The following is a 25,956-nucleotide window of genomic DNA, read 5'->3' on the forward strand; positions in this document are numbered from 1 at the left end:
AGTGCAGTGGCAGGATGAGAGCTCACTGCAGCCTCCAACTCCTGGGGGCATCAAGCGATTCTCCCATCTCAGCTGTCTGAGTAGCTGAGACAACAGGCATGCGCCACCACGGCTGGCTAACTTTTAAATTTTTCTAGAGATAGGGTCTCACTATGTTGCCCGGGTTGACCTTGAACTCCTGGCCTCAAGTAATCCTCTTGCCTCAGATTCCCAAAGTGCTGGAATTATAGGCAAAAGCCACCACATCTGGCCTGTCTGTGAGTTTTTTCAAATCGTTGTAAATCTCCAAACAATTTGTCAGTACATTTATCGAAAAACATCCACACATAAGAACCTACACAGTTGAAACCTGTGAACTGTAATCTGTATTCTAAGAGTTCTTTTAAGTATATTCTCCTAGTTTGCCACGAGTAAAATATTGTGCTAAAGGAGCTAGAAACCAAATTTAATGAAGATCTAAATATGCCAGGTAAAAGTGTTTTAGCTACAAAATAAAGAGTTTTGAAGAATGCATAAATTTGCCAGGCATGGTGGCTCATGCTTTTAATCCTAGCACTCTGGGAGGTCGAGGTCGTGGGGATCACTTGAGCCCAGGAGTTTGAGATCAGCCTGAGCAACATAGGGAGACCCTGTCTCTACAAAAAAAAAAAAAAAAAAAAATTAGCCAGGTGTTGTGCTTGCCTATAGTCTTAGCCACTTGGGAGGCTGGGGCAGGAGGATCCTTTGATCTCAGGAGGTTGAGTCTATAGTGAGCTGTGATCGTGCCACTGCACTCCAGCCTGGGCAACAAGTGAGACCCTGTCTCAAAAAAAAAAAAAAAAAAAAAAAAAAAAAAAAAAAAAATTAATGCATAAGTCCTTCATAGCAGTGGCTGACTAGATCTAATTAAGCCATTTATCTCTAAAACTGCTACAATAACACTGGGCAGGGCACAGTGATGTGCACCTGTTGTCCCAGTTACTCAGGAGGCTGAGGCAGGAGGATTGCTTGAGTCTAGGAGTTGAGGCTGTATTGTGTTATGTATAATTGCACCTGTGAATAGCCACTGCACTCCAGCCTGGGCAACACAGCAATACCCTTTATCTAAAAATAAATAAATAAATAAATAAATAAATAAATAAATAAAAAACAAAAACAAAAAAAACCCTGCTACAATAGTCCAAGCTTCAAGCTTCTCAGTATGAATTTCTGTTTGACAAGAAGATTAAATTGCAATGTTTAGAAACTGTAACAGAAACAAAGAGAAACTGACAGATGAATACATTACAGAACAAAGAGCAGGCCAGGCGCAGTGGCTCGCGCCTGTAATCCCAGCACATTGGAAGGCCAGGTGGGTAGACTGCTTAAACCCAGGAGGTCAAGACCAGCCTGGGCAACATACTGAGATGTCATCTCTACAAAAATGCAAAAATTAGGCTGGGTGTGGTGGCTTGTGCCTATAATCCCAGCACTTTGGGAGGCTGAGGTGGGTGGATCACTTCAGGTCAGGAGTTTGAGACCAGAATGGCCAACATGAAACCCTGTTTCGACTAAAACAAAAAAGAAAAAACAAAAAAACAAAATTAGCTGGGTGTGGTGGCACGTGCCTGTAGTTCCAGCTACTCAGGAGGCTGAGGCACGAGAATCTCTTGAACCCGGGAGGCAGAGGTTGCAGTGAGCTGAGACCACTCCACTGCACTCCAGCATGGGCCATAGAGCAAGACTTCCTCTCAAAAATAAAACAAAACAAAACAAAAACCACACAGACACAACAACTGGCTGGGCGTGGTGGCATGCACCTGCAGTCCCAGCTACTTGTGGACTAAGGTGAGGGAACTCCTTAATTAAGCTCAGGTGGTTGAGGCTGCAGTGAGCTGTGATCGTGCCACTGTACTACAACCTGGGTGACAGAGGGAGACCCTGCCTCAAAAAACAAACAAACAAAAAAACAAAAACTATACTCAGGTATCCAGAAATCATCACTATTTTTTAAAAAATGATATAAGTACACCCAAATTTGTTCTATACTAATAAAGGACTAAGAAAAATGAGCCCGAAACTGTTCATATGCCAATTTTGCATATAAATCTTTGTTCTCAGCATCTCTGATTTTATAAAATGCTCCCTCTAATTTCCAATTTGACAGAGAAAATATAGGCAGGCAGTCACATTTGGATATCCCGTTGTTTCTGTTTAAACTAGTTACGGCATTTTAAATGGCCTATGGCCCCATTCTGTTTTCTATGAGTGGGAAAAAAAAAAAAAAAGTTTCCCTTTGTTTGCCAGAAATCAGGGTGTAGGATGCTGGGTATAGTTTTATAATTGTGTGTTCCAAAGAAAACACCTTTTTCTTTGAGTCATGTAGCTACAGGCCATTAGGAAAGCACGTCACAGAGTTGACAGTCTTGGTGTTTTCTAGAGGGGGCGGAGGCTGGGAGTGGAAGATAACTAACCAAATTACAGTTGGAGTTTCCTGTTTGAGTAGTACCCTGAAACCAGGCCTGGTATTTAAACTACTTACTCCCTTATTCAAGTTGTAGCACCCCACATATCATAGGCTTGTTTCTTTTTTTTTTTTTTTTTTTTGAGACGGAGTCTCGCTCTGTCGCACGGGCTGGAGTGCCGTGGCCAGATCTCAGCTCACTGCAAGCTCCGCCTCCCGGGTTCCCGCCATTCTCCTGCCTCAGCCTCCCGAGTAGCTGGGACTACAGGCGCCCACCACCACGCCCAGCTAATATTTTTGTATTTTTAGTAGAAACGGGGTTTCACTGTGTTAGTCAGGATGGTCTTGATCTCCTGACCTTGTGATCCACTCGTCTCGGCCTCCCAAAGTGCTGGGATTACAGGCGTGGGCCACCACGCCCAGCCTTCTTCTTTTTTTTTTGGAAACAAAGTCTTGCTCTGTCACCCAGGCTGGAGTACAATGGCGTGATCACCTGAGGTCAGGAGTTCCAGCCAGCCTGGTCAACAGTGATCCATCCACTTCGACCTCCCAAAGTGCTAGGATTACAGGCATGAGCCACCGGCCCAGCCTATTTGTACAAAATTTTAAGATGTATGAATTTTTTTTTTTTTTTTGAGACGGAGTCTCGTTCTGTCGCCCAGGCTGAAGTGCAGTGGCACGATCTTGGCTCACTGCAAGCTCCGCCTCCCGGGTTCACGCCATTCTCCTGCCTCAGCCTCCCCAGAAGCTGGGACTACAGGCGTCCGCCACCACGCCCGGCTAATTTTTTTTGGATTTTTAGTAGAGATGGGGTTTCACCGTGTTTGCCAGGATGGTCTCGATCTCTTGACCTCGTGATCTGCCTGCCTCGGCCTCCCAAAGTGCTGGGATTACAAGCGTGAGCCACCGCGCCCGGCCGATGTATGATTTTATTCCAAGGTATATATACACTTCACTATGAAGAAGCACCAAGTATCTTCATAATATAATGGTTTAGTCTATTTTTAAGCCCACCTAGCTGGAAACAGATTTGCTATAAACAACATTTTCACAGTATCAGAACATTGTAAATGTAGAACATTCATTTATGGTATTTACACTACCGTACTTATTTTTGCCTTCTAAAAGAGGATTATTATTGGCTTTAAAGAACTGTTTCAGAAAACTTCGGCAAAATTACAGAAAGTAAACCTGCCACTAATGAACAAAGCAGGCTTTGTCTAGAGAAGGCCCACAACTTCCTGTGGAAATACTGCATAGCTCTGACCTTTGGGAATCAGAAAGAATTGGGCAAAGCAGTCAGGAGAAGATAGGTGGAAGGTCTCTCTCTCTGAACTTGCAGGTACAGTTATGTCTGAGATTCTACCTCTGGAAAAACACAGATTTCTGCCCATGATTGTATCAAGTAGTGATGTTGCTTTACCACTGGCAACTTAATGTGCACATTGCTCTGATAAAAAAATTCCAGGTTAAGGGTATGTTTTTATAGTGAAGGGCCAGAATATAAGCTATTCACTCATGGGAAAAAACCTTCAAACTTCCCAAAGTTTACTTGCAAGTAGAAAGAGGAAATACATAACCGGGCATGGTGGTGGGCGCCTGTAATGCCAGCTACTTGGGAGGCTGAGGCAGGAGAATCGCCTGAATCCAGGAGGCAGAGGATGTAGTAAGCCAAGATCGTGCCACTGCACTCCAGCCTGGGCGACAGAGTGAGACTGTCTCAAAAAAAAAAAAAAAAAAAAAAGAAAGAAAGAGGAAATACACATGTAGGTTGTGACAATAGGTCTATTAGTCCATTCTTGCATTGCTATAAAGAATTACCTGAGGCCAGGTACAGTGGCTCACACCTGTAATCCCAGCACTCTGGGAGGCCAAGGCAGGAGGATCACCTGAGGTCAGGAGTTTGAGACCAGCCTGGCCAATATGGTGAAACCCCATCTCTACTAAAAATATAAAAATTTGGCCGGGTGCAGTGGCTCACACCTATTTAATCCCAGCACTTTGGGAGGCTGAGGCGGGCAGATCACGAGGTCAGGAGATCGAGACCATCCTGGCTAACATAGTGAAACCCCGTCTCTGCTAAAAAATACAAAAAAAATTAGCCGGGCGTGGTGGCAGTCACCTGTAGTCCCAGCTACTCGGGAGACTGAGGCAGGAGAATGAGGCAGGAGAATGGCGTGAACCCGGGAGGCGGAGCTTGCAGTGAGCCGAGATTGCGCCACTGCACTCCAGTCTGGGCCACAGAGCGAGACTCTGTCTCAAAAAAAAAAAAAATTAGCCAGGCATGGTGGTGCGTGCCTGTAGTCCCAGCTACGAGGCTGAGGCAAAAGAATCACTTGAACCCAGGAGGCAGAGATTGCAGTGAGCTGAGAGCGTGCCACTGGACTCCAGCCTGGGCAACAGAGTGAGACTCTAAATAAATAAATAAATAAAAAGAAATACCTGAGACTGGGTAATTTATAAAGAAAAGAGGTTTTACTGGCTCATGGTTCTGCAGTCTGTATAGGAAGAATGATGCTAGTATCCGCCTGGCTTCAGGGGAAGCTGCAGGAACTTACCATCATGCTGGAAGATGAAGGGGGAGTAGACACGTCACATGGCCCAGAACAGGAGCAAGACAGCAAGGGTGCAGGTGCCACACACACTTTTTTTTGTTGAGATGGAGCCTCACTCTGTTGCACAGGCTGGAGTGCAGTGGTGGTCTTGGCTCATCACAACCTTTGCCTCCAGGGTTCAACAGATTCTCCTGCCTCAGCCTCCCAAGTAGCTGGGACTACAGGCACGTGCCACCATGCCCAGCTAATTTTTGTATTTTTAGTAGAGACAGGGCTTCACCATGTTGGCCAGGCTGGTCTTGAACTCCCGACCTTGTGATCCGCCTACCTCAGCCTCCCAAAGTGCTGGGATTACTGGCATAAGCCACCGCGCCCAGCCTCCACACACTTTTAAATGACCAGATCTCGTGAGAACTTACTATCCTGAATACAGTACTAAGCGGATGGTGTTAAACCATTCATGAGAAATCCACCCCATGATCCAATCACCTCCCACCAGGTCCCACTTTCAACATTGGGAATTACAATTCAACATGAGACTTGGTTGGGGACCCAGAGCCAAACCTTATCAATAGTGTATTTAGAAAATCCACTGGAGCAGAGAGAGGGATCAAAAATTTTTGGTTGGTATTCCAAATTTGATAATAACAGAGAATCCTTTAAGGAGTTTATGACAGACCCCTATATTGCCACCTCCTCCTGAACACTGGATTACATGAGAAAAGTAAGCCTGTTTCTTCTTAAAAGGAAGCATTTACTGTTAGATAAACAGCAGATAGGTATGAGAAATGTCTTTTTAATTCTGATAACCAAATACTACTAAGACTGTTTCTACAAAATCCCATGAAGTACTTTATTTTAAATTAACCTATTATTTACTCCTGTTTTATTGTTGTTATGTAGCTATGTTAAATTTTATTCATCCAGCAATCTCCTTAGGATTTTGCCTCTAAGTGATAATGTATTTCTTTTCCTTTCTCTTTTTTCAGACATAGTCTTGCTCTGTTGCCCAGCCTGCAGACATGATCATGGCTCACTGCAACCTCAACCTCCTGGGCTCAAGTGATCCTCCTATCCCAGCCTCTTGAAGATCTGGGACTATAGGTGTGCACCACCATGACTGGCTAATTTTTACATTTTTTTGTAGAGATGAGGGATGATATATTTCCAAATCACATTCCCAATAACTACTTCCATTATCATAAGGGTGAGAACCCCATAACTCCAAATTTCAGAGAAAATAAATCAAATGGTGATAGAAAATGAATGTAGGAAAGAGAATATACAGTATCTTTTATAGCAATATATTATTACGCAAAAGAAAAGTGGGGGGAAAAGTTAATTAGTGAATTAGGGTAAATGAAGGGGCAAAAAGGAAAAAAAAAAAGATAGGTGAAATGGAAAGACAGAGGAGGAAAGTTCCAAACCAAATGGTTGGAAAGAATTTATTAAAAATCTTTGGTCCTTCTAATTAAAATTAGGAAGGGCTGGGTACAGTGACTCATGCTTGTAATCCTAGCACTTTGGGAGGCCGAAGTGGGAGGATCGTGTGAGCCCAGGAGTTCAAGACCAGCCTGGGCACATAGCGAGACTGTCTTAAAAAATAATAATTAAATATGGCTGGGCAAGGTGGCTCACGCCTGCAATCCCTGCGCTTCGGAGGGCCGAGACAGGTGGATCACGAGGTCAGGAGTTCAAGACTAGCCTGGTCAAGATGGTGAAACCCCGTCTCTACTAAAAATACAAAAACTGGCTGGGTGTGCTGGCAGGCACCTGTAATCCCAGCTACTCGGGAGGCTGAGGCAGAGAACTGCTTGAACCCGGGAGGCGGAGGTTGCAGTTAGCCGAAATTGTGCCACTGCACTCCGCTTGGGCAACAGAGCGAGACTCTGCCTCGAAGAAATTAAATAAATAAACAATTAATTAAATAATATAAAAATGGGAAAGACCAAATGATCTGAAGAGACATTTCTCAAAAGAAGACATAAAAATGGCCAAACAGGCCAAGGGCTGTGGCTTACGCCTGTAATCCCAGTACTTTGGGAGGCTGAGGCGGGCGGATCACAAGGTCAGGAGATCAAGACCATCCTGGCAACATGGTGAAACCCCGTTTCTATTAAAAATACAAAAATTAGCTGGGCATGGTGACACGTGCCTGTAATCCCAGCTACTTGGGAGCCTGGGGCAGGAGAATAGCTTGAACCACGGAGTTGGAGGTTGCAGTGAGCTGAGACTGCTCGCACCACTGCACTCCGGCCTGGCGACAGAGTGAGAGAGACTCTGTTTCAAAAAAAAAAAGGCCAAATATATTTTTTAAATGCTCAACATAACTAATCATCAGGTGAATGCAAATCAAAACCACAGTGAGGTATCAGCTCACCCCAGTTAGGAGGCTATTATCAAAAAGACAAAAAGTAGCCAGTGCTGGTGAGGGTGCAGAGTAAAGGGAATGCTATACACTGTCGGTGGGAATGTAAACTAGTACAGCCACGATGGGGAAGAGTATGGAGGGTCCTCAAAAAAAACTACAAATAGAACTACCGTATGATCCAGCAATACCATTACTGAGAATACATCCAAAGGAAAGGAAATCATTATATTGAAGAGACATCTGCACTTCCATGTTTACAACAACAACCAAGATAGGGAATCAACCTAGGTGTTCAACAACAGATGAATGGATAAAGAAAATGTGGTATATATAAAAAATGGAATACCATTTAGCCACAAAAAAGAATGAGCCAGGTATACTAGCTCACAACTGTAATCCCAGCACTTTGGGAGGCTGAGGCAGGAAGATCACTTGATTCCAGGTCCAGGAATTTGAGACCAGTCAGGGCAACAGAGTGAGACCTGGTCTCTTCAAAAACCAAAAAAACTAGCCAGGTGTGGTGGCATGTGCCTATAGTTCCAGCTACTTGAGAGGCTGAGGTGGGAGGATCGCTTGAACCTAGGAGGCTGAAGCTGCAGTAAGCTGTGATTGTGTCACTGTACTCCAGCCTGGGTGACACAGTGGGACCCTGTCTCAAGAAAAAAAAAAAAAAAAGAATTAGCTGGGTGTGGCGGTGTGTGCCCGTAGTCTCAGCTACTTGGGAGGCTGAGGCAGGAGAATTGCTTGAACCTGGGAGGCAGAGGTTGCAGCGAGCTGAGATCGTGCCACTGAACTCCAGCCTGGGCGACAGAGTAAGACTTGCCTAAAAAAAAAAAAGAAAAAGAAAAAAAGAAAGAGAGGGAGGGAGGGAGGGAGGGAGGAAAGAAGGAAGGAAGGAAGGAAGGAAGGAAGGAAGGAAGGAAGGAAGGAAGGAAGGAAGGAAGGAAGGAAGGGATGAATCCTGTCATTCTCAGCAACATGGATGGAACTAAGGACATTATTTTAGGTGAAATAAGCTAGGAACAGGAAGTTAAACACCACATGTTCTCACTCATACACAGAAGCTAAAAAAAAGTTGATTTCATAGGAGTAAAAAGTACAACAGAGGCTACTAGAGGCTGGGAGAGATAACAGGAAGGGAAGGATAGGAAAAGATTTGTTAAAGAATACAAAATTATAGCTAGATAGGAGAAAAAAGTTCTAGTGTTCTATACCACTTCAGGATGACTATAGTTAACAATAATATATAGTTTCAAACAGCTGAGGAGTATTTCAACCTTCCCAATACAAATAAATAATACATATTGGAGATGATGAATATGCTAATTACCCTAATCTAATCACATCGTACATATTGAAATATCCACTATGTATCCCATCAACAGGTACAATTATTTTCAATTAAAAAAAAAAAAATTGGCCAGGGCAGTGGCTCACAACTGTAATCCCAGCAATTTGGGAAGCCAAGGCAGGCAGATCACTTGAGGTCAGGAGTTTGAGAGCAACCTGGCCAACATGGTGAAACCCCATCTCTACTAAAAATACAAAAATTAGCCAGCCTTAGTGGTGGGCACCTGTTGTCCCAGCTACTCGGGAGGATGAGACAGGAGAGTCACTTGAACCTGGGAAGCAGAGGTTGCAGTGAGCCGAGATCACATCACTGCACTCCACCTGGGTGACAGAGTGAAACTTCATCTCGAAAATAAGTAAATAAATAAATATACAAACAAACAAACAAATAAAACCTTTTTTTTTTTTGAGACAGAGTCTGGCTCTGTCACCAGGCTGGAGTGCAGTGGCGCGATCTTGGCTCACTGCAACCTCTGCCTCCCTGGTTCAAGCGATTCTCTTGCCTCAGCCTCCCGAGTAGCTGGGACTACAGGCACGCACCAGCATGCCCAGCTAATGTTTGTATTTTTAGTAGAGACAGGGTTTCACTGTGTTAGCCAGGATGGTCTCAATCTCCTGACCTCATGATCCTCCCACCTGGGCCTCCCAAAGTGCTGGGATTACAGGCTTCGTGAACCACCACACCTGGCCAAAAAAAAAAAAAAAAAAACGTTTAAAAATAAAAAATAAATTGAAAAAATTCTTTGGTCTTGTGCCTAATTTAAGGATATGTGATAATTAGCTAGTTGTTTTAATATGACACATAGTAAAGAATTTTGGTGAGCAAAAAACCAGTTTTTATGTTCATTAAGAACTACAAAGTAGGATTTGAAAGTTTGTGTTTCTTTTTCTTGAGACAGTGTCTCCCTGACACCCAGGCTGGAGTACAGAGGGGCAATCATGAGTCACTGCAGCCTCAACCTACCAGGCTCAAGCAATCCTCCCACCTAGCTTCCCAAGTAGCTGGGACTACAGATGAGTACCACCACAACGGCTAAAGTTTTATTTTTGTAGAAGCGGTGTCTCCCTACGTTGCGCAGGCTGGTACCAAACTCCTGGACTCAGGTGATCCTCCTGCAACAGCCTCCGAAAGTGCTGGGATTATAGGCATGAACTAATGTGCTCTGCCCCAACTGCAATGCTTTATCTAGATAAATCTACATGCTTCTCCTATGAACATATTTTATTTAAGGATAATTTTTTTCAATTAACTGATGAGAACATACTTCCTTGAATGGATACCACAGCACAGATTCCTAATGTACATTCAAATACTCAGTTTACCGGTTGTCAGAAAGATCCTACAGTAGAAACTCTGGTTGGATATGGTTGTAATATCTCATAAATTTGCATATGAGTCCTCATGCAAAGATTATTTATTTGAAAGCAGACTCTTTGGTTAATAGCTCTGGGCTTCCATTACAAGTCAAGGGAATCAATTAACTTAAAAAAAGGAGTGGGATGGGCTTGGTGGCTCACACCTGTAATCCTAGCACTTTGGGAGCCCAAGGTGGGAGGATCAATTGAGGCTAGAGTTGGAGACCAGCCTGGTCAACACAGTGAGACCCCATTTTTACAAAAATAAAGTTTTTAAGTAAAAAAATAAAAAAAATCAAATTAAAAAAAAGAAGTATGCCTTAATTAAAAAAAAATTATAAATATTTTGGATACTTTTTTTCATATTTTAAATTCTCAACTACAAAACAAACTTCTTGAGGGCCTAGACATGAATGGTATCTACACAGGGGCCTCTCTGTTATTCACAGTGCCTGAAAGTAATAATAAATCAATTCAATATATTGATCATGTGTTTTGCATCAGTTGACTTGTCAAACCTAGCACTGTTAATTTCAAAGCTCAAAATTAAGTGCTATATCATAGGCCTAGAAGAGTAAACAAATAATTTAGGTTTTAATTTACTTTGTACATTTATCATTCCAAATAATCTGGTAAGATATTCCAATCAGCTACCCACATAAAGGCTTTTAAACTTAAATGAAGAAACTGTTGTTTGGTGAAAACCTTTAATGGAATTGGTATAGTTCTCAAAGTTTTCAATGTTAAACCTTCATAACCTGATCCTGATCTGCTCAAAGAGAATACATCCTGAATTATAAATAGCACAATAATGGAGTCAGTCCATGAAAATAGCTTATACTCAACTACTTATTATCTAGGTAATAGGAAATAAAACCCCAAAATTAAATCCAGAGGAAACATAAAAACCTTAGTTAGGCTCCTGATTTCTATTTCTTCCTCAAATGTCTTTTATTAGGGCTACTGGTAGGAACAGAATTGATGAATTTCAGCTACTTGGGAGGCTGAGGCAGGAGAATCACTTGAACCCGGGGGGTAGAGGTTGCAGTGAGCCGAGATCGCACCACTGCACTCCAGCCTGGGCGACAGAGTGAGACTCCATCTCAAAAAAAAAAAAAAAAAAAAAAAGAATTGATGAATTTGATTCTTACTTTTTTTCAGAAGCATAAAAATACCAACCTTTACTCAGATGAACTTTTTTATACAGTATATAGATGTTAGATGGACATTCTTCTTAAATACCACCACTTACCACTAAATTGTACTTGCTTTACAATTTATTGTTTTTCAAAGCCCTTTCATTTCCATCTCATAGATAAATGCCCAGCACTGAGTCCTTACTATACTTGCTAACAAACAACTACTGTTTGGCGTAGAAACCACAGGAGAATTTATGGCCCAAAAGTGAGTTATTTATCAAATATAGGAGAATGTTTAATTCTGGAAACAAAGAAGCAAAATGTCATCAGAAGGGAATGCAGAAGAGAAGGATAAGATGAGGTTTATCTTTATGTTCTAAATTTCATCTGTTAGGCTGGGTAGTGGTCCCAGATGATTCTTTTTGTTTTTCTTTATACCTTTTTCTATTTATGAAACATTTCAATTTTTTTTTTTTTTTTTTTTTTTTTGAGAAGGAGTCTCGCTTTGTCACCCAGGCTGGAGTGCAGTGGCCGGATCTCGGCTCACTGTCAGCTCCCCCTCCCGGGTTTACGCCATTCTCCTGCCTCAGCCTCCCAAATAGCTGGGACTACAGGTGCCCGCCACCTCGCCCGGCTAGTTTTTTGTATTTTTTTAGTAGAGACAGGGGTTTCACCGTGTTAGCCAGGATGGTCTCGATCTCCTGACCTCATGATCCGCCCGTCTCGGCCTCCCAAAGTGCTGGGATTACAGGCTTGAGCCACCGCGCCCGGCCAACATTTCATTTTTTTAAGTGAGTTAATGAATTGATAAAGACACAGCCCTAGTGATCAAGGTAAAGTGAGTCAAGTCCTGACTTCGGTTCTGAAAATTTGTTGCTGAATGACTCACTTTGTGATCCATGTGCCTCAGTGTCAGTAACACATGAAAAATACTGCTGAAGATATTTCATCTAGGAAGTTCTCAGGTGAAAATACTACCCTTAGAAACAAAATCTCATTACATTACGAAACATTTGGGAGTGTTACCTGTGTTTCCACACTTTATGCATTTTTTTAAAGTCACCAACATTTTTTGTTTCTGAAAAAACAAAAAACACAGCCTAGGACTGAACATGTTTTCTGCTTCTCCATAAATCCAAGTGAAGGTATAAATCTTATTTAAATATTATAATGTCCAGAAATGATTCACAGGCTTTCCCTAGTTTTGCTTATATTTAAGCAACCCTTTAATGAACATCTGCTTAAAATTGTTTTTCCCAATTTATGATTGTCATCTTATATAAAACCCTACAAGATTAGGAAAATGAGCTTGCAGTGACAAGTGACTACCATTGCACGTAGAAGATTTGAAATTCTGAGCTATACTCACAATCAGCTTGGTCTCTAGCTATCCCTTAGACAGTAACATTTCAAATGTACCAACTTCAGAAAAGTTTATATCAAAGCATTGACTTAAGAGAAACGGAAACACTAGCACAACGGAAAATGCCTGAGACTTATTAGGAAAATGTATAACCAAGTCTAAAAACTTAATTCTTAAAAGTGGTTCTGTCTATAGAAGTTAACAGTTCTATTTTCCAAGTTTTGTAAAATACTAGCAAAATATCTTCGAATTCTAAATACGTTTCTGTAGCATTTGTCTTTAGTAACGGCAAGAAACTAACAGATAATTCTTTAGCAATATAATATAAAAAACTTCAAAGAGATCAAGTAAAACAAAACTGTGAGTGATAAATTAATAAACTAAATTTTTTAAGGTTTTAAGTTTTAAAAAACCTAATTTTTTAAAGTTTCTCGCCATGTTCTGCATGACTTCATTCATTCTTCACAAACATAAACATTTCAAAGTTGGGATCATCAACATTCTCGTGTTTAACTTCGCATAAATACTCAAGTTCACCTGTAAATCTGCCTTGCTTCTGTCAAGATTTTCTGTTTCTCTGCCTTCTATTACTCACCAACTGCATCTGGATTTACCGGTCTGGAGACATCGGCTTGCCCCATGATTATATTGTCTGATGTATCTCACGACAACAAACTGTCCCGGACAAAAGCAAACTTTTCATAAAAGATAAATCCACATAAAGAGGGGACATGCGATCCTCTTTCAGTGTCACTGCCAAACATCAGGAAATGGCATAAGGTCAGTCCATCTGCTGAAGTTTCTGTTTCCCATACAGCCTGGGCACTTACAGTTCTTACAAAACTCTCTTCACACTGGCTCTCTTCACCCAGGAATGCCTGTCATTCCAGAATGCACACTGTGTAGAGCTGAAGTGCAGGAAGGGGAGGAGACTGCCAACCACATTCTAGCTGCTGACTGGCATAGCCCAAAAGTCCACACCCCCTGTTCCTGACTTTTGAGCTTGGCTGGAACTCTCCAGGCTCTGAGTCATAGAAGAAAGGGAGCCTGCTCAAGAGTACACCAAAGAATTTACAAATTTAATCACACAAAAACACCAGGATGGTTATGAGTAAAAGGCTAATGGGAGCAGTAATCCATTCAAAGGTGTGTTTTAGACACAGGTTTACCTCAAAAGTATCAGATTTCACTGTGTTACGTACTGAATATTTGTGTCCCCTTACAATTTATATACGGAAATTCTGATGCCCAATGTGATGGTATAGGAAGTGGGTTCTTTGGGAGATAATTAGGTCATTGAGGGTAAAGCCCTAGCTAATAGGATTAGTACTTTATCAAAAAGGACCCAGACAGCTCTCTCTTTCCATCATGTGAGGCTATGCAAGAAGACAACTGTCTGGAAACCAGGAAGAAGGCCCTCACAGATACCCAGTCTCCTGGTACCTTGACCTTGGACTTCCCAGTATCCAGAACTGTTAGAAATAAATGTCTGTGGCTGGGCCTGGTGACTCATGCCTGTAATCCCAGCACTTTGGGAGGCCAAGGCTGAAGGATTATTTAAGCCCAAGAGTTCGAGATCAGCATGGGTAACATAATGAGACTCTGTCTCTAAAAAATTTAAAAATTAGCCAGGCATGGTGGCATGTGCCAGCAGCCCCCAGCTACTGGAGGGAGGGGAGGTGAGATGGGAGAATTGCTTGAGCCCAGAGGTGAGTTGTGAGCTGTGATTACACTGCTGCACTCCAGCCTAGGCAACAATGCAAGACCCTGCCTCAAAAATAAACAAATAAAAATAAAAGAAATAAATGTTTGTTTAAGCCCCCCCAGTCTATAGTATTGTTATAGTAGCCTGAACAGACTAAGACATGCTACTTATTCTAAAATTTTATTTCCTACCTATAGGTGGGCATGCCCAAAGCAAGGTGAGATCTATGTACTGGGAATTAATAACATTAGAAACAATATTTTAGGACTGAATATATCTTTTCTGAGAATACGGACAACTATTTCTGAAAATCTGCTTACTAAAACAATAAACTTGAAATAAATATTTGGAAGGCATTATATAATAGTCTTTTCCTGCTAAAAATCAATAATCTCCATATGATCTTGGGGAATAAGAAATTACAAAGAGTAGCCCTACATGCTGGGCATAATACATAGAAATATCAGCTAATCACATGCAGCAAATGAACGTCCAATTTGCACATTGATTTTTCCTTTTTTATCCATAACTAACTTACATACAGCCAAGTACGTAAATATTAAGGATACAGCTTGATAAATTTTTATTTAGTATAGTAACACCAAGTTTTCTAAATGTTAAAAAGACACACATAACACAACCTTAACATAACCTCCACATAACCTGGATTATTCCACTAACATCTGAAGGTAAAAGAGGAAGCTAACAATTTTGAGTAATATATTAAGGAGTTTTACACTGGTTACTGCATTTAATCACCACCACAACTAACCATGCATTGTGAGGTATATTTATTTACCCTATTTTCAGATAAGAAAACTAGGGCTAGTAAGGTCAAATCCTGTGTCTTATATCACCAAGCTAGTAAGTACCAAAGTGCTAATATTCCTTCAATAAAAGACAGCAACCACTGGGTGGAGTGGCGTGCACCTGTAGTCTCAGCTACTGAGACTGAGACTGAGGCTGAGGTGGGACGATCACTTGACCCCATGAGTCTGAGTCCAGCCTTGGCAACATAGTGAGCCCTGTCTCTAAAAATTAAATTAAAAATTTTTTAAAAAAGACAGCTACCAAAAAAAAAAAAAAAAGGGAGTTTTTCATTTAAATCTTTAGTCTCCAAACTGAGATCCCAGAAGATTTCTAGCATCTGAACTTTCCCGTATTTAGCCTGTCCTTGGTACATTCTCTTCTCCATTATCTTAGCCCCATTATCTGTTTTTGATAGAGAAAAAAACAGCAAAGGTAACAAAAAAGAAAACCTCAATGCTAAGGCATCAGTGAGGGAAAAAAGTGCAGAAACATTCAGACAACATTAAATTGTTAATATTGGTAGTAATTAGAAAAACATTATGATGTTGACCATTAAAACAGGAAAGAAAGTAAAAGGAAAAATGCACTGAAAGCACAATTCAATTTAATAATGCCCAATACTTTGGAACCTAGGTACTTATACTTACTAGCATAAAAGCAGACCATAGCAAGAGCAGTTTCCATTGTTGTAATATGGGAATGCAAAAGGTGGCAAATGCATTGCTTGGCACTCAGGAGGTGCTCAACATATTGTAATTAACAACATCATTATCACCATCATCATCATCATCATGGAGCCAATATGGTATATTACTTATGAGCATGAACTTTGGAGTCAGACTGAAATTTTAATTCCAGCTCTACCACTTATTAAGTGTTAAGACAAGTTACTTCACCTCTCTAAGTCTCAGTTTTCTAGTATTATAAAAGTACACAACAACAATTACTAGTACAAGGCTGAATGTGGTGGCTCATGCTTGTAATCCCAGCACTTTAGGAGGTCAAGGCGGGCAGGTCACTTGAGGTCAGGAGTTTGAAACCAGCCTGGCCAACATGGTGAAACCCCGGTTCTACTAAAAATACAAAAATTAGCTGGGAGTGGTAGCACATGCCTGTAATTCCAGATAGGAGGCTGAGGCATGAGAATCGCTTGAACTCAAGAGGCAGAGGTTGCAGTGAGCCACGATCATGCCACTGCACTCCAGCCTGGGCAACAGAGCGAGACCCTGTCTCAAAGAAAAAAAAAAAATTACTAGTACAGGGAATTTGTAAGGATTAAATGACATGAACAGAAATAAAGTGCTTTGTAATGTTCCTGGTACCTGAAAACCTCTCAATAAATGCAAATCAAGAAAGGAGAGGCCAGGTCAAGAGTATGACTCGAGAGAGAGAGTTGGAAGAAGCAGGCCAGAGAGAAAGTCTGAACACAACCAGTTGGTGTATAGAAACATTAAGCAAATGGAAAGACCCAGATATAAGCATTACCTTGAATATTTGGGTAAGTTCAAACCCAGCACACTGAACATGCACACACACACACACAGAGCCCAGAAACAGCACCTTCTAATCTAATTTATGTAGACATGACCATACAAGAGTATAACAAGATAGATTTATGGATCTAGGTATAGCTGCTAAAACCATCTGCCAAATTTAAATGCCAAAATAAAAACCACCTGCCAAATGTAAAAGGCCAGGCACAGTGGCTCATTCCTGTAATCCCAGCATTTGGAGAGGTGAAGGTAGGAGGATCCCTCGAGCCTAGGAGTTTGAGACTAGCCTGTGCAATAAAGTAAGGCCCTGTCTCTAATAAATAAAATAAAATAAAAGCCAAATCTTGTCATGGCTCACTGCTGATTCTACAATATTGTGAGAGTGGCAATAAAACTTCAAGAATGAAAGGGGCTGGGCACAGTGGCTCATGCCTGTAATCCCAGCACTTTGGAAGGCCAGGGTAGGCGGATCACAAGGTCAGGTGATTGAGAACATCTTGGCCAACATGGTGAAACCCCATCTCTACTAAAAATACAAAAATTAGACGGGCATGGTGGTGCGTGCCTGTAGTCCCAGCTACTCAGGAGGCTGAGGCAGGAGAATCACTTGAACCTGGGAGACAGAGGTTGCAGTGAGCCAAGATAGCGCTACTGGCTACTGCATTCTAGCGTGGGCGACAAGAGTGAAACTCCATCTCGAAGGAAAAAAAAGAATGAAAGGATTCTTAGTGATCATTTGGCTCAATTTCAATCTCCTACTTATTGCAGAAGGAGGAAACTGAGGTTCAAAGAGGTTAAATGCCTTGCTCAGAGCAAGAACTAAAATCCAGGTATCCTTATTCTGACTCCCAGACTCACTGAAGCTCTTGTATAAATGGCCAAGAATTTTTAAGCTCCAAAAGAAATATTCATTTTCCAAGGAAGTCCACACTCTACAATTAATCTCTCAGAAATGCTAAGTCTAGGCGGGGCACAGTGGCTCACGCCTGTAATCCCAGCACTTTGGGACCCTGAGCTGGGCAGATTACGAGATGAGGAGTTTGAGATGAGCCTGACGAACATGGTGAAACCCCGTCTCTACTAAAAATACAAATATTAGCTGGGCATGGTGGCGGGCGTCTGCAATCCCAGCTACTCAGGAGGCTGAGGCAGGAGAATGGCTTGAATTCAGGAAGCAGAGGTTGCAGTAAGCCAAGATTGCACCACTGCACTCTAGCCTGGGTAACAGAGCAAGACTCTGTCTCAAAAAAATAAAATAAAAACAAAATAAAGAGAAATGCTAAGTCTAGGCCCAGTGCAGTGGCTTACTCCTGTAATCCCAGCACTCTCAGAGGCCGAGGCGGGAGGATCACCTGAGGTCAGGAGTTCGAGACCAGCCTGGCCAACATGGTAAAACCCCGTCTCTACTAAAAATACAAAAATTAGCCGGGCATGGTGGCTGGCGCCTGTAGTACCAGCTATACAGGAGGCTGAGGCAGGAGAATCGATTGAACCTGGGAGGCGGAGGTTGCAGTGAGCCGAGATCGTGCCAATGCACTCCAGCCTGGGTAACAGGGCGAGACTGTCTCAAAATAAGAAAGAAAAGAAAAGAAAAGAAGAAAGAAATGCTAAGTCTGTTGCCTATGTGCCAAGACACTACATGTTCCCTGACAATCATGTTTAATTTTTCTTCTAACAATCAGTATTTACTCTGTGCTAATTGGTAAGCAGACAAGCAGAAATGTAGGACGATACCGGCACACCAATGACATTAAAATTAACAATAAAGGCCGGGCGCGGTGGCTCACGCCTGTAATCCCAGCACTTTGGGAGGCCGAGGCAGGTAGATCACAAGGTCAAGAGATCAAGACCATCCTGGCTAACATGGTGAAACCCTGTCTCTACTAAAAATACAAAAAAAAATTAGCCATGTGTGGTGGCGGGTGCCTGTAGTCCCAGCTACTCAGGAGGCTGAGGCAGGAGAATGGTGTGAACCCAGGAGGCGGAGCTTGCAATGAGCCAAGATCGTGCCACTGCACTCCAGCCTGGGCGACAGTGCGAGACTCTGTCTCAAAGAAAAAAAAAAAAAGAATCTGAAAGAGTCAGCCATAGGAGGGATGACAGAAGTGAGAAAAAGGTACAAGCACCAAGGGATAATACTGGAGAGGTAAAGAGCTAATCATAACTATGGTTTTTCTGGACACACCACCAAAAAAAAGTTTTTCTCTGATCTCAGGAAAAAGCTAGACACACTTACACCTACCAATATATGTTTGCATGGTGCCTAAGTTCTCATACTCTGTTATAAAGTACACCAGCCTGAACTGCAGTAATCTTCAGACTTCTCAATTAAGCTAGAAACTCCTTGTGGGCAGGGCCCATGATGTATTTATCCTTAAATTCTCAATGCTTGTCACACATGATGTACAGTATACATGCACCGAGTATTATTAATCTTGAGTATAAGGAAAGAAACAGCATTCTTTAATTTTAAGCTTTTCTCAGAGATTCTATTCTACCATAGACTATTTTACCCTGGTAGAATATTCATCCACTATATTCATCCAAGGTAGACTATTCATCCACTATTCTACCATGGATAGGCCATCATCTCTACATTTCTTCTGACCTCCAACAGTAGAACTTTTCTCACGGAGGCCAGAAAAAATGTCGAGACTATAGACTGTTCTATCATTCCACACGATCCTGGGAGCTGCTGTGAAACTCTTACTTTTGTGGGGGAAAAAAAAATATGTTCATGTGGTTTTTGAGAACATACTGCTTTGCAAGTAGTAACAAAGGAGATAGATTTGTCATACGAACCTTCACATACTCCCTCATTTAATCACAACTGTGAGGCTCAAGATCCTTAGTAGGAAGTGTTTGTACTTCATGTGAACTAGCCTGAAGAACAGGCTGAAAGTGACAGAAGGTTAAAGTTAAGGCAGGGCCATTGGAATCACCAGATACTCATGCCACTTACCCCAAATAATACTGGTTTATTTCTGTGGCTAGCTCATTGGATGCAAAAAACAAACTGCCTCCTATTCTACATCAAACACTATAACTCTTGTTCCCTCCTTTGCCTCCACTTCTAGAAGGCAGCATGGTTTACCAATGGAAAAAAGCACAGGGTTTACAGTCATATAACTATGTAAAATCTCAGCTTTCCCATTTACTGATTAGGTTACTCTGGAAAATTATTTTACTTACATGCACTTCAGTTTACACATCTGTAAAATGAAGAAAACTGTTCATAGAGTTATGAAAATTAAATAAGAAAAATTTCCAAAGACTACCTAATGATTAGAGGTGCTTAATATATTTTGGTTCCTCTCCTTCTATTTAGATTCTCTATATAAATGAACCCCACCTCCCCAATAGTTTAAATTAAACCACCACAGTTCTTTAGGAAAAACTGGAGAGGTTCTGTTATGCTTTTATGTCACAGAAGCTACATTATCTCTTCTTCTCTCAATAATGGTAGGCACGAAGTAATGTATATGTTTATAACCTACAATACGTTGGACTTTTATTAGCAAGAGAAACTGAAATTATGCCAGCAGGACAGCTTTCAGCTCCACAAAATGAAAGATCACACTCTAAGAAACTGGAGCTATAGGGATTTTGCCTTGTTGTTTTCTCTTCAAGTTTTGGTTTTCAGGCCAATAAGCTCTTGAGGATATCCCAGGGGATAGGGAGAAGCTTCTGGAACTGAGGAAGGAGTTATAAGAAATCATAATCCACAGGAAAGTTTCAGTTAATACAGGTGAAAGATTTGGATAGGGATTTGAGGAGTGCCTTAGGGTCCAGTAAAGTCAGTGGGAAAGGTAGGCCTCGAAGAAGGTGAGAACTAGCTGAATGGAGATGAGAAGATGTAGAAAAAATAAGTGAGCAAAAAGATTCATATGTTGTGGGATGAAGGAAAAGGGGAAATGAGAAGAGGATGTAAATGACACTGATGGAACTTTAAACCACCATGTGACATCAGACAATTGATTCAAATCATTGCCAAGGTCCCTTCCAACCAATGATTTAACCGATTCAATATTCTGTTTCAAATAATGGTTCAAAGAAATGTTTTCAGTTTTTAGTTTTCTAAATTTTTTTCTTGTCAGTAATTTTAAGCTCACAAATAAATAAACGTTTTACTATGGAAAGGGTAGTGACCATAGTGTACTCTATATAACTAATCTAATTCAATGCTTGCTATATGCAAAATAAGTGTTAAATGAATTAGATTATAATTATTGAGAAACCACAACCCTCATTTATTCACTCTACAAATATTTGCTGAGTACCTCTAATGTGTCAGTTATTATGCTAGGTGTTGGGACACAGCACTGAATACAACAGGGGAAAATAATCCCTGCCCTCTTCCTATTACATTAGATGGTGACAAGTACCACAGAGTAAAAAAGGGAGGAAAGGAAAATAAGGTGGGCTGAAAGGGAGGGTGCTAAATGATAAACTGGGTGAGCGGAAGGGCCTCAGTGGGAAGATGACGTATAAGTGAAGACCCACAGTAAACAACACATTCCTAAATTAACTTCCTCTGTCTTCTTCCTAATACTATAGCACTTTTTTTTTTTTTTTTTTTGAGACAGGGTCTCGCTCTGTTGCCCAGGCTGGAATGCAGTGGCGCAATTTCAGCTCACTGCAACTTCCGCCTCCTGAGTTCAAGTGATTCTCCTGCCTCAGGCCCCCATGTAGCTGGGATTACAGGTGCGCACCACCATGCCTGGCTAATTTTTGTATTTTTAGTAGAGACGGGGTTTCACGATTGGCCAGGCTGGTCTCGAACTTTTGACCTCAAGTGATCCACATCCTGCTGCCTCCCAAAGTGCTGGGATTACAGGTGTAAGCCACTGCGTCTGGCCAAATACTATACTGTTTTTAGTTCTAATGGCAGCAAAACAAAAAGCAACATTTCCAAGCATACTAAAAGTAAATAAGAATTACATTATTTTAATCATTGGTAGAGAAGTATTGGTTATCAAATATGCTGCTCAGTTCTCTATGTGCACTGTCTATGTGCACTGTCCAATATGTGGCCACTAGCCACATATGATTATTTACATTTATATTATTAAAATGAGATACAAATTGCAATTCAGTCTCTCAGTTTTGTTAGCCACATTTTAGGTGCTCAGTAGCTAGCTACATATGACTACACATTGGAGGGTGGCAGATACAGAACATTTCCATCTTTGCACAAAGTTCTACTGGACATGCTGAACTTAAAGGATTTTTAAAGCCCACTCAGAAGTCTTCCAAGGCCAGGTGCAGTCCAGGTTCATTACTGTAATCCCAGCACTTTGGGAGGCCAAGGTGGGAGGATTGCTTGAACCCAGGAGTTTGAGACCAGTGGGGGCAGAGCTTGTCTCTATTAAAAAACAAAACAAAACAAAAAAAAGTCTTCTAGTAATAACAGGGTATCTCAAAGAACCAATTCCATGTTTCATCAGCATGTGGTATCTGTTTTTCATAGTACCAACTACTATTGGTAGTATAGGCTGAAGAAATCATCACAGCTAAATAAAAGTTTCATCTTATTTAGTTTCAAACTATAGGACTATTTATATTCACAATCTTTTTTTTTTTTTGAGAAGGTTTCTTATTCTGTTGCCCAGACTGGAATGCAGTGGTGTGATCTCAGCTCACTGCAACCTCTGCCTCCCGGGTTCAAGCGATTCTCCCACCTCAGCCTCCCAAGTAGCTGAGATTACAGGTGCCCGCCACTACGCCCAGCTAATTTTTGTATTTTAGTAGAGATGGGGTTTCATCATGTTGGTCTCAAACTCCTGACCTCAGGTGATCCACCCAGCTCTGCCTCCCAAAGTGCTGGGATTACAGGTGTGAGCCACCGCGCCCAGCCCAGTTGACATCTATTAAGGAACCAAGAGGTATCAATGATGTGTAGAAACTAGGCAGAAATCAAGGAGCCCACATCACAGAGGTCTGAAACATGTTGACTGTGACTAGTGACTCAAAGAGATGACTATTAGCCATTGCCACTTAATCTTCCTTCTCTCTGTTTCACAACTCTTCCTAATTTGACTGGCCCTCAATATTCACTTTAAGTGAGTAAGAAACCTGAATATTACCAACACTAGATATCCAGTGGGAACACAGTATGTGTCTGATGACAGCTAGCTATAACATTTGTAAAAGTTATGCAGAAATTCCTAACAAGAAATCTCCTTAAACAATATTGTTTTCCAGTACATGTATAGGAGAATATAGCCTTCATTCTCTACTAAATAAAAATTCTCAGTAATGAACATCTAGTTACACTACGACTCAATACAAATTCCTATAGAAGAACTAGAATTACTATATAAATAGTGTTTCTATCAAACCTGCTCAAGCCAGTAATTCAAAAGCACTTTGTTGTTGTCAGGCTTGGTGGCTCACCCCTGTAATCCCAGCACTCTGGGAGGCCAAGGCAGGCAGATCACGAGATGAGGAGTTTGAGACCATCCTGGCTAACACAGTGAAACCCCGTCTCTACTAAAAATACAAAAAATTAGCGGGGCGTGGTAGCACACACCTGTAGTCCCAGCTACTTGGAAGGCTGAGGCAGGAGAATCGCTTGAACCCAGGAGGCGGAGTTTGCAGTGAGCCGAGATGGTGCCACTGCACTCCAGCCTGGGTGACAGAGAGAGACTCCGTCTAAAAAAAATAAATAAACAAAATTTAAAAATAAAAATAAATAAAAATAGCTCTTCAGCTGGATATGGTGGCTCATGCCTGTAATCTTAGCACTTTGGAAGGCTGAGGTGGGAAGATTGCTTGAGCTCAGGAGGTGGGGACCAGTCTGGGCAACAAGGTCGGGAGTGGTGGCCATATGCCTGTAGTTCCAACTACATGGGAGGCTGAGGCAGGAGGATCACTTGAACCCAGGAGGTAAAGGCTGCAGCGAGCTGTGTTCACACCATTATACTCCAGTCTGGGCAACAGAGTGAGACCCTGTCTCAAAAATATAAACAAATAAATTAATTAATAATTTTAAAAAACAGTTCTGCTTTTCTAATTCCTATCAGAAACACTTAGAAGGACAAAACTGCAGCACTACCAGTTTTTAATCACTCAAAGTTGATTTCTGGTCTCTATTTCTTCTCTCCTTGATTTATGTTTCCTAGTTTCGATCATTTCCCTAAATGGTAAAAACTGCTATCTGAAAAATTAGAACATAAATAAAATAAAGTTCAAATTTATCTACTCTGTTATGTGTGAAAAGATTTGAAGAGGCTCATGCCTATAATCCCAGCACTTTGGGAGGCCGAGACAGGTGAATCACAAGGTTAGGAGTTCGAGACAAGCCTGGCCAACATGGTGAAACCCCGTCTCTACTAAAAATACAAAAATTTGGCTGGGCGTAGTGGCAGGCGCCTGTAATCCCAGCTACTCGGGAGGCCGAGGCAGGAGAATTGCTTGAACCCAGGAGGCGGAGACTGCAGTGAGCCGAGATCGTGCCACTACACTCCAGCCTGGTCGACAGAGTGAGACTCTATCTCAAAAAAAAAGAAAAGATTCAAAGAAAGCTAAAACTTAGAAAATAAACTAAATTCAACTTCCCAAGTATTCTTTCTCCCAATTATCTATGAATAATAATAGCTAACATGAATCAAACATGTGTTATAATCCCAACGATTGTTCTAAATATTTTACACATACTAACTTGTCTAATTCTTACAAGTCTATGAGAAAGACGGCATTTATTATCCCCATTTTATATGAGGAAACTGAGTCACATAGGAGTAAACTGGTCTAAGGTAAAAACCGGCAAAGTTAGGATTCATATCTAAGTAATCTGGATCTGAGTCTCCATCCTTTGCTACACCATAAACCTGGATATACAACAAAAACTCTTTAGCCCTAGTCTTTCATTAGAAACCCAAAATTACTGAAGCACAGGTTTATATAACCTTTTAACCATACTTATGCTACTTGGAGCATTATTATTAGCAATGTACAAATATGTTTTATGAGAGTGCAAGACATTTATTTACTCATTTATTTATTTGAGGCAGGATCTCACTCTGTTGCCCAGGCTGGAGTATAGTGGCGTGATCACGCCTCACTGCAGCCTCGACCTCCCTGGCTTAAACAATCCTCCCATCTCAGCTTCTTAAGTAGCTAGGACTACAGGCATGCACCACCACACCAGGCTAATTTTGTTTATTTTTTTGTCAAAACAAGGTCTTGCCATGTTGCCCCAGAATGTCTTGAACTCCTGGGCTCAGGGAGCCTCCCACCTCCTAGAATGCTGGGATTACAGGCATGAGCCACCACACCCAGCCCTGTGTATACTCTCTAAGGTAGTTAAGAAGTCTCTAGTTTTAGGCCGGGTGTGGTGGCTCACGCCTGTAATCCCAGCAATTTGGGAGACTGAGGCAGGCGGATTACTTGAGGTCAGGAGTTCGAGACCAGCCTGGTCAACATGGGGAAACCCCGACTCTACTAAAACTACAAAAATATTAGCTGGGCTCAGTGGCACAGCTACTTGGGAGGCTGAGGCAGGAGAATTGCTTGAACCTGGGAGGTGAAGGCTGCAGGGAGCTGAGATGGCACCACCACACTCCAGCCTGGAGCAAGACTCTGTCTCAAAAGAAAAGAAGTCTCTATTTTTTACCTATTTCCCCATGGTCACCAAATTCTCTTTTTAGATACAAAACAAACAGTAAAACAAAAAACTTGCCCTAAAGAAACTGCCACTAAACTGTTTAAAGAACACAGATATAGAGAAAGAAATACAGGCTGGTCAGAAGCAGTGTGGTTTACAACTAATTGATCACAACCACTTACAGATTTATTTGTTCCTTCTCCCCTCCCACTGCTTCATTTGACTAGCCTTAAAAATAAATAAAGGAAAAGAAGGGAAATACAGTCATCGTTCAGTATCCAAGGGGGATTGGTTCCAGGACTCTCCTTGGACACCAAAATCCATGGATGCTTAAGTCCCTTATATAAAGTGGCAAAGTGTTTACATATAACCTATACACATCCTCATAATACTTAGTCTTCTCTAGATTATTTATAATACCTAACACTGTAAATGTGATGTAAAGTTTTTATACTGTATTGAAAAAAATTGCATTACCATTTATTGTTATATAATTATTAATTTTCCCAAGTATTTTCAATCTGTGGTTGGTTAAATCCATGGATGTGAAACCCTCAGAAACAGAGGGCTGACTATACATGCTATACAATTAAGTTTTAATATTTCCACAAGTACAAATCATGCTGAATAACATGGCAGGAAATTCCAATAACACAAGTATTTTTATCTGTATAAAATCACTTCACTCTGTCTCACATTAAAAGTTCTCAATCTCCTCTTTGAGAGCTGAAAATGTAACTTACTCATTTTTTTCTGCATGGCAGTTAGGGCAGTGAGCCAACAA

The 25,956-nt window shown here is 41.3% G+C and overlaps 1 protein-coding gene across 19 annotated transcripts in view; it reads right to left on the reverse strand.

Moving 5' to 3' along the window:
* Positions 1 to 25,956, reverse strand: part of PHACTR4 (phosphatase and actin regulator 4) — a 132,712-nt gene that overhangs the window by 53,477 nt on the left and 53,279 nt on the right. The window contains exon 1 of one of the 19 annotated variants that reach the window (XM_073007609.1): positions 13,152 to 13,946. The exons of 16 other annotated variants lie outside the window; for them this stretch is intronic. In XM_073007609.1, the coding sequence (XP_072863710.1) occupies positions 13,152 to 13,197 (46 nt within the window). In that variant the 5' untranslated portion in view covers positions 13,198 to 13,946. Of the gene's footprint in view, positions 1 to 13,151; positions 13,947 to 25,956 lie in introns of those variants that run through there. 2 more of the 19 variants (XM_073007611.1, XM_073007620.1) reach the window with 2 other exon arrangements.

Source organism: Chlorocebus sabaeus, chromosome 20 (assembly GCF_047675955.1).
Source record: "Chlorocebus sabaeus isolate Y175 chromosome 20, mChlSab1.0.hap1, whole genome shotgun sequence".
Taxonomy (NCBI): domain Eukaryota; kingdom Metazoa; phylum Chordata; class Mammalia; order Primates; family Cercopithecidae; genus Chlorocebus; species Chlorocebus sabaeus.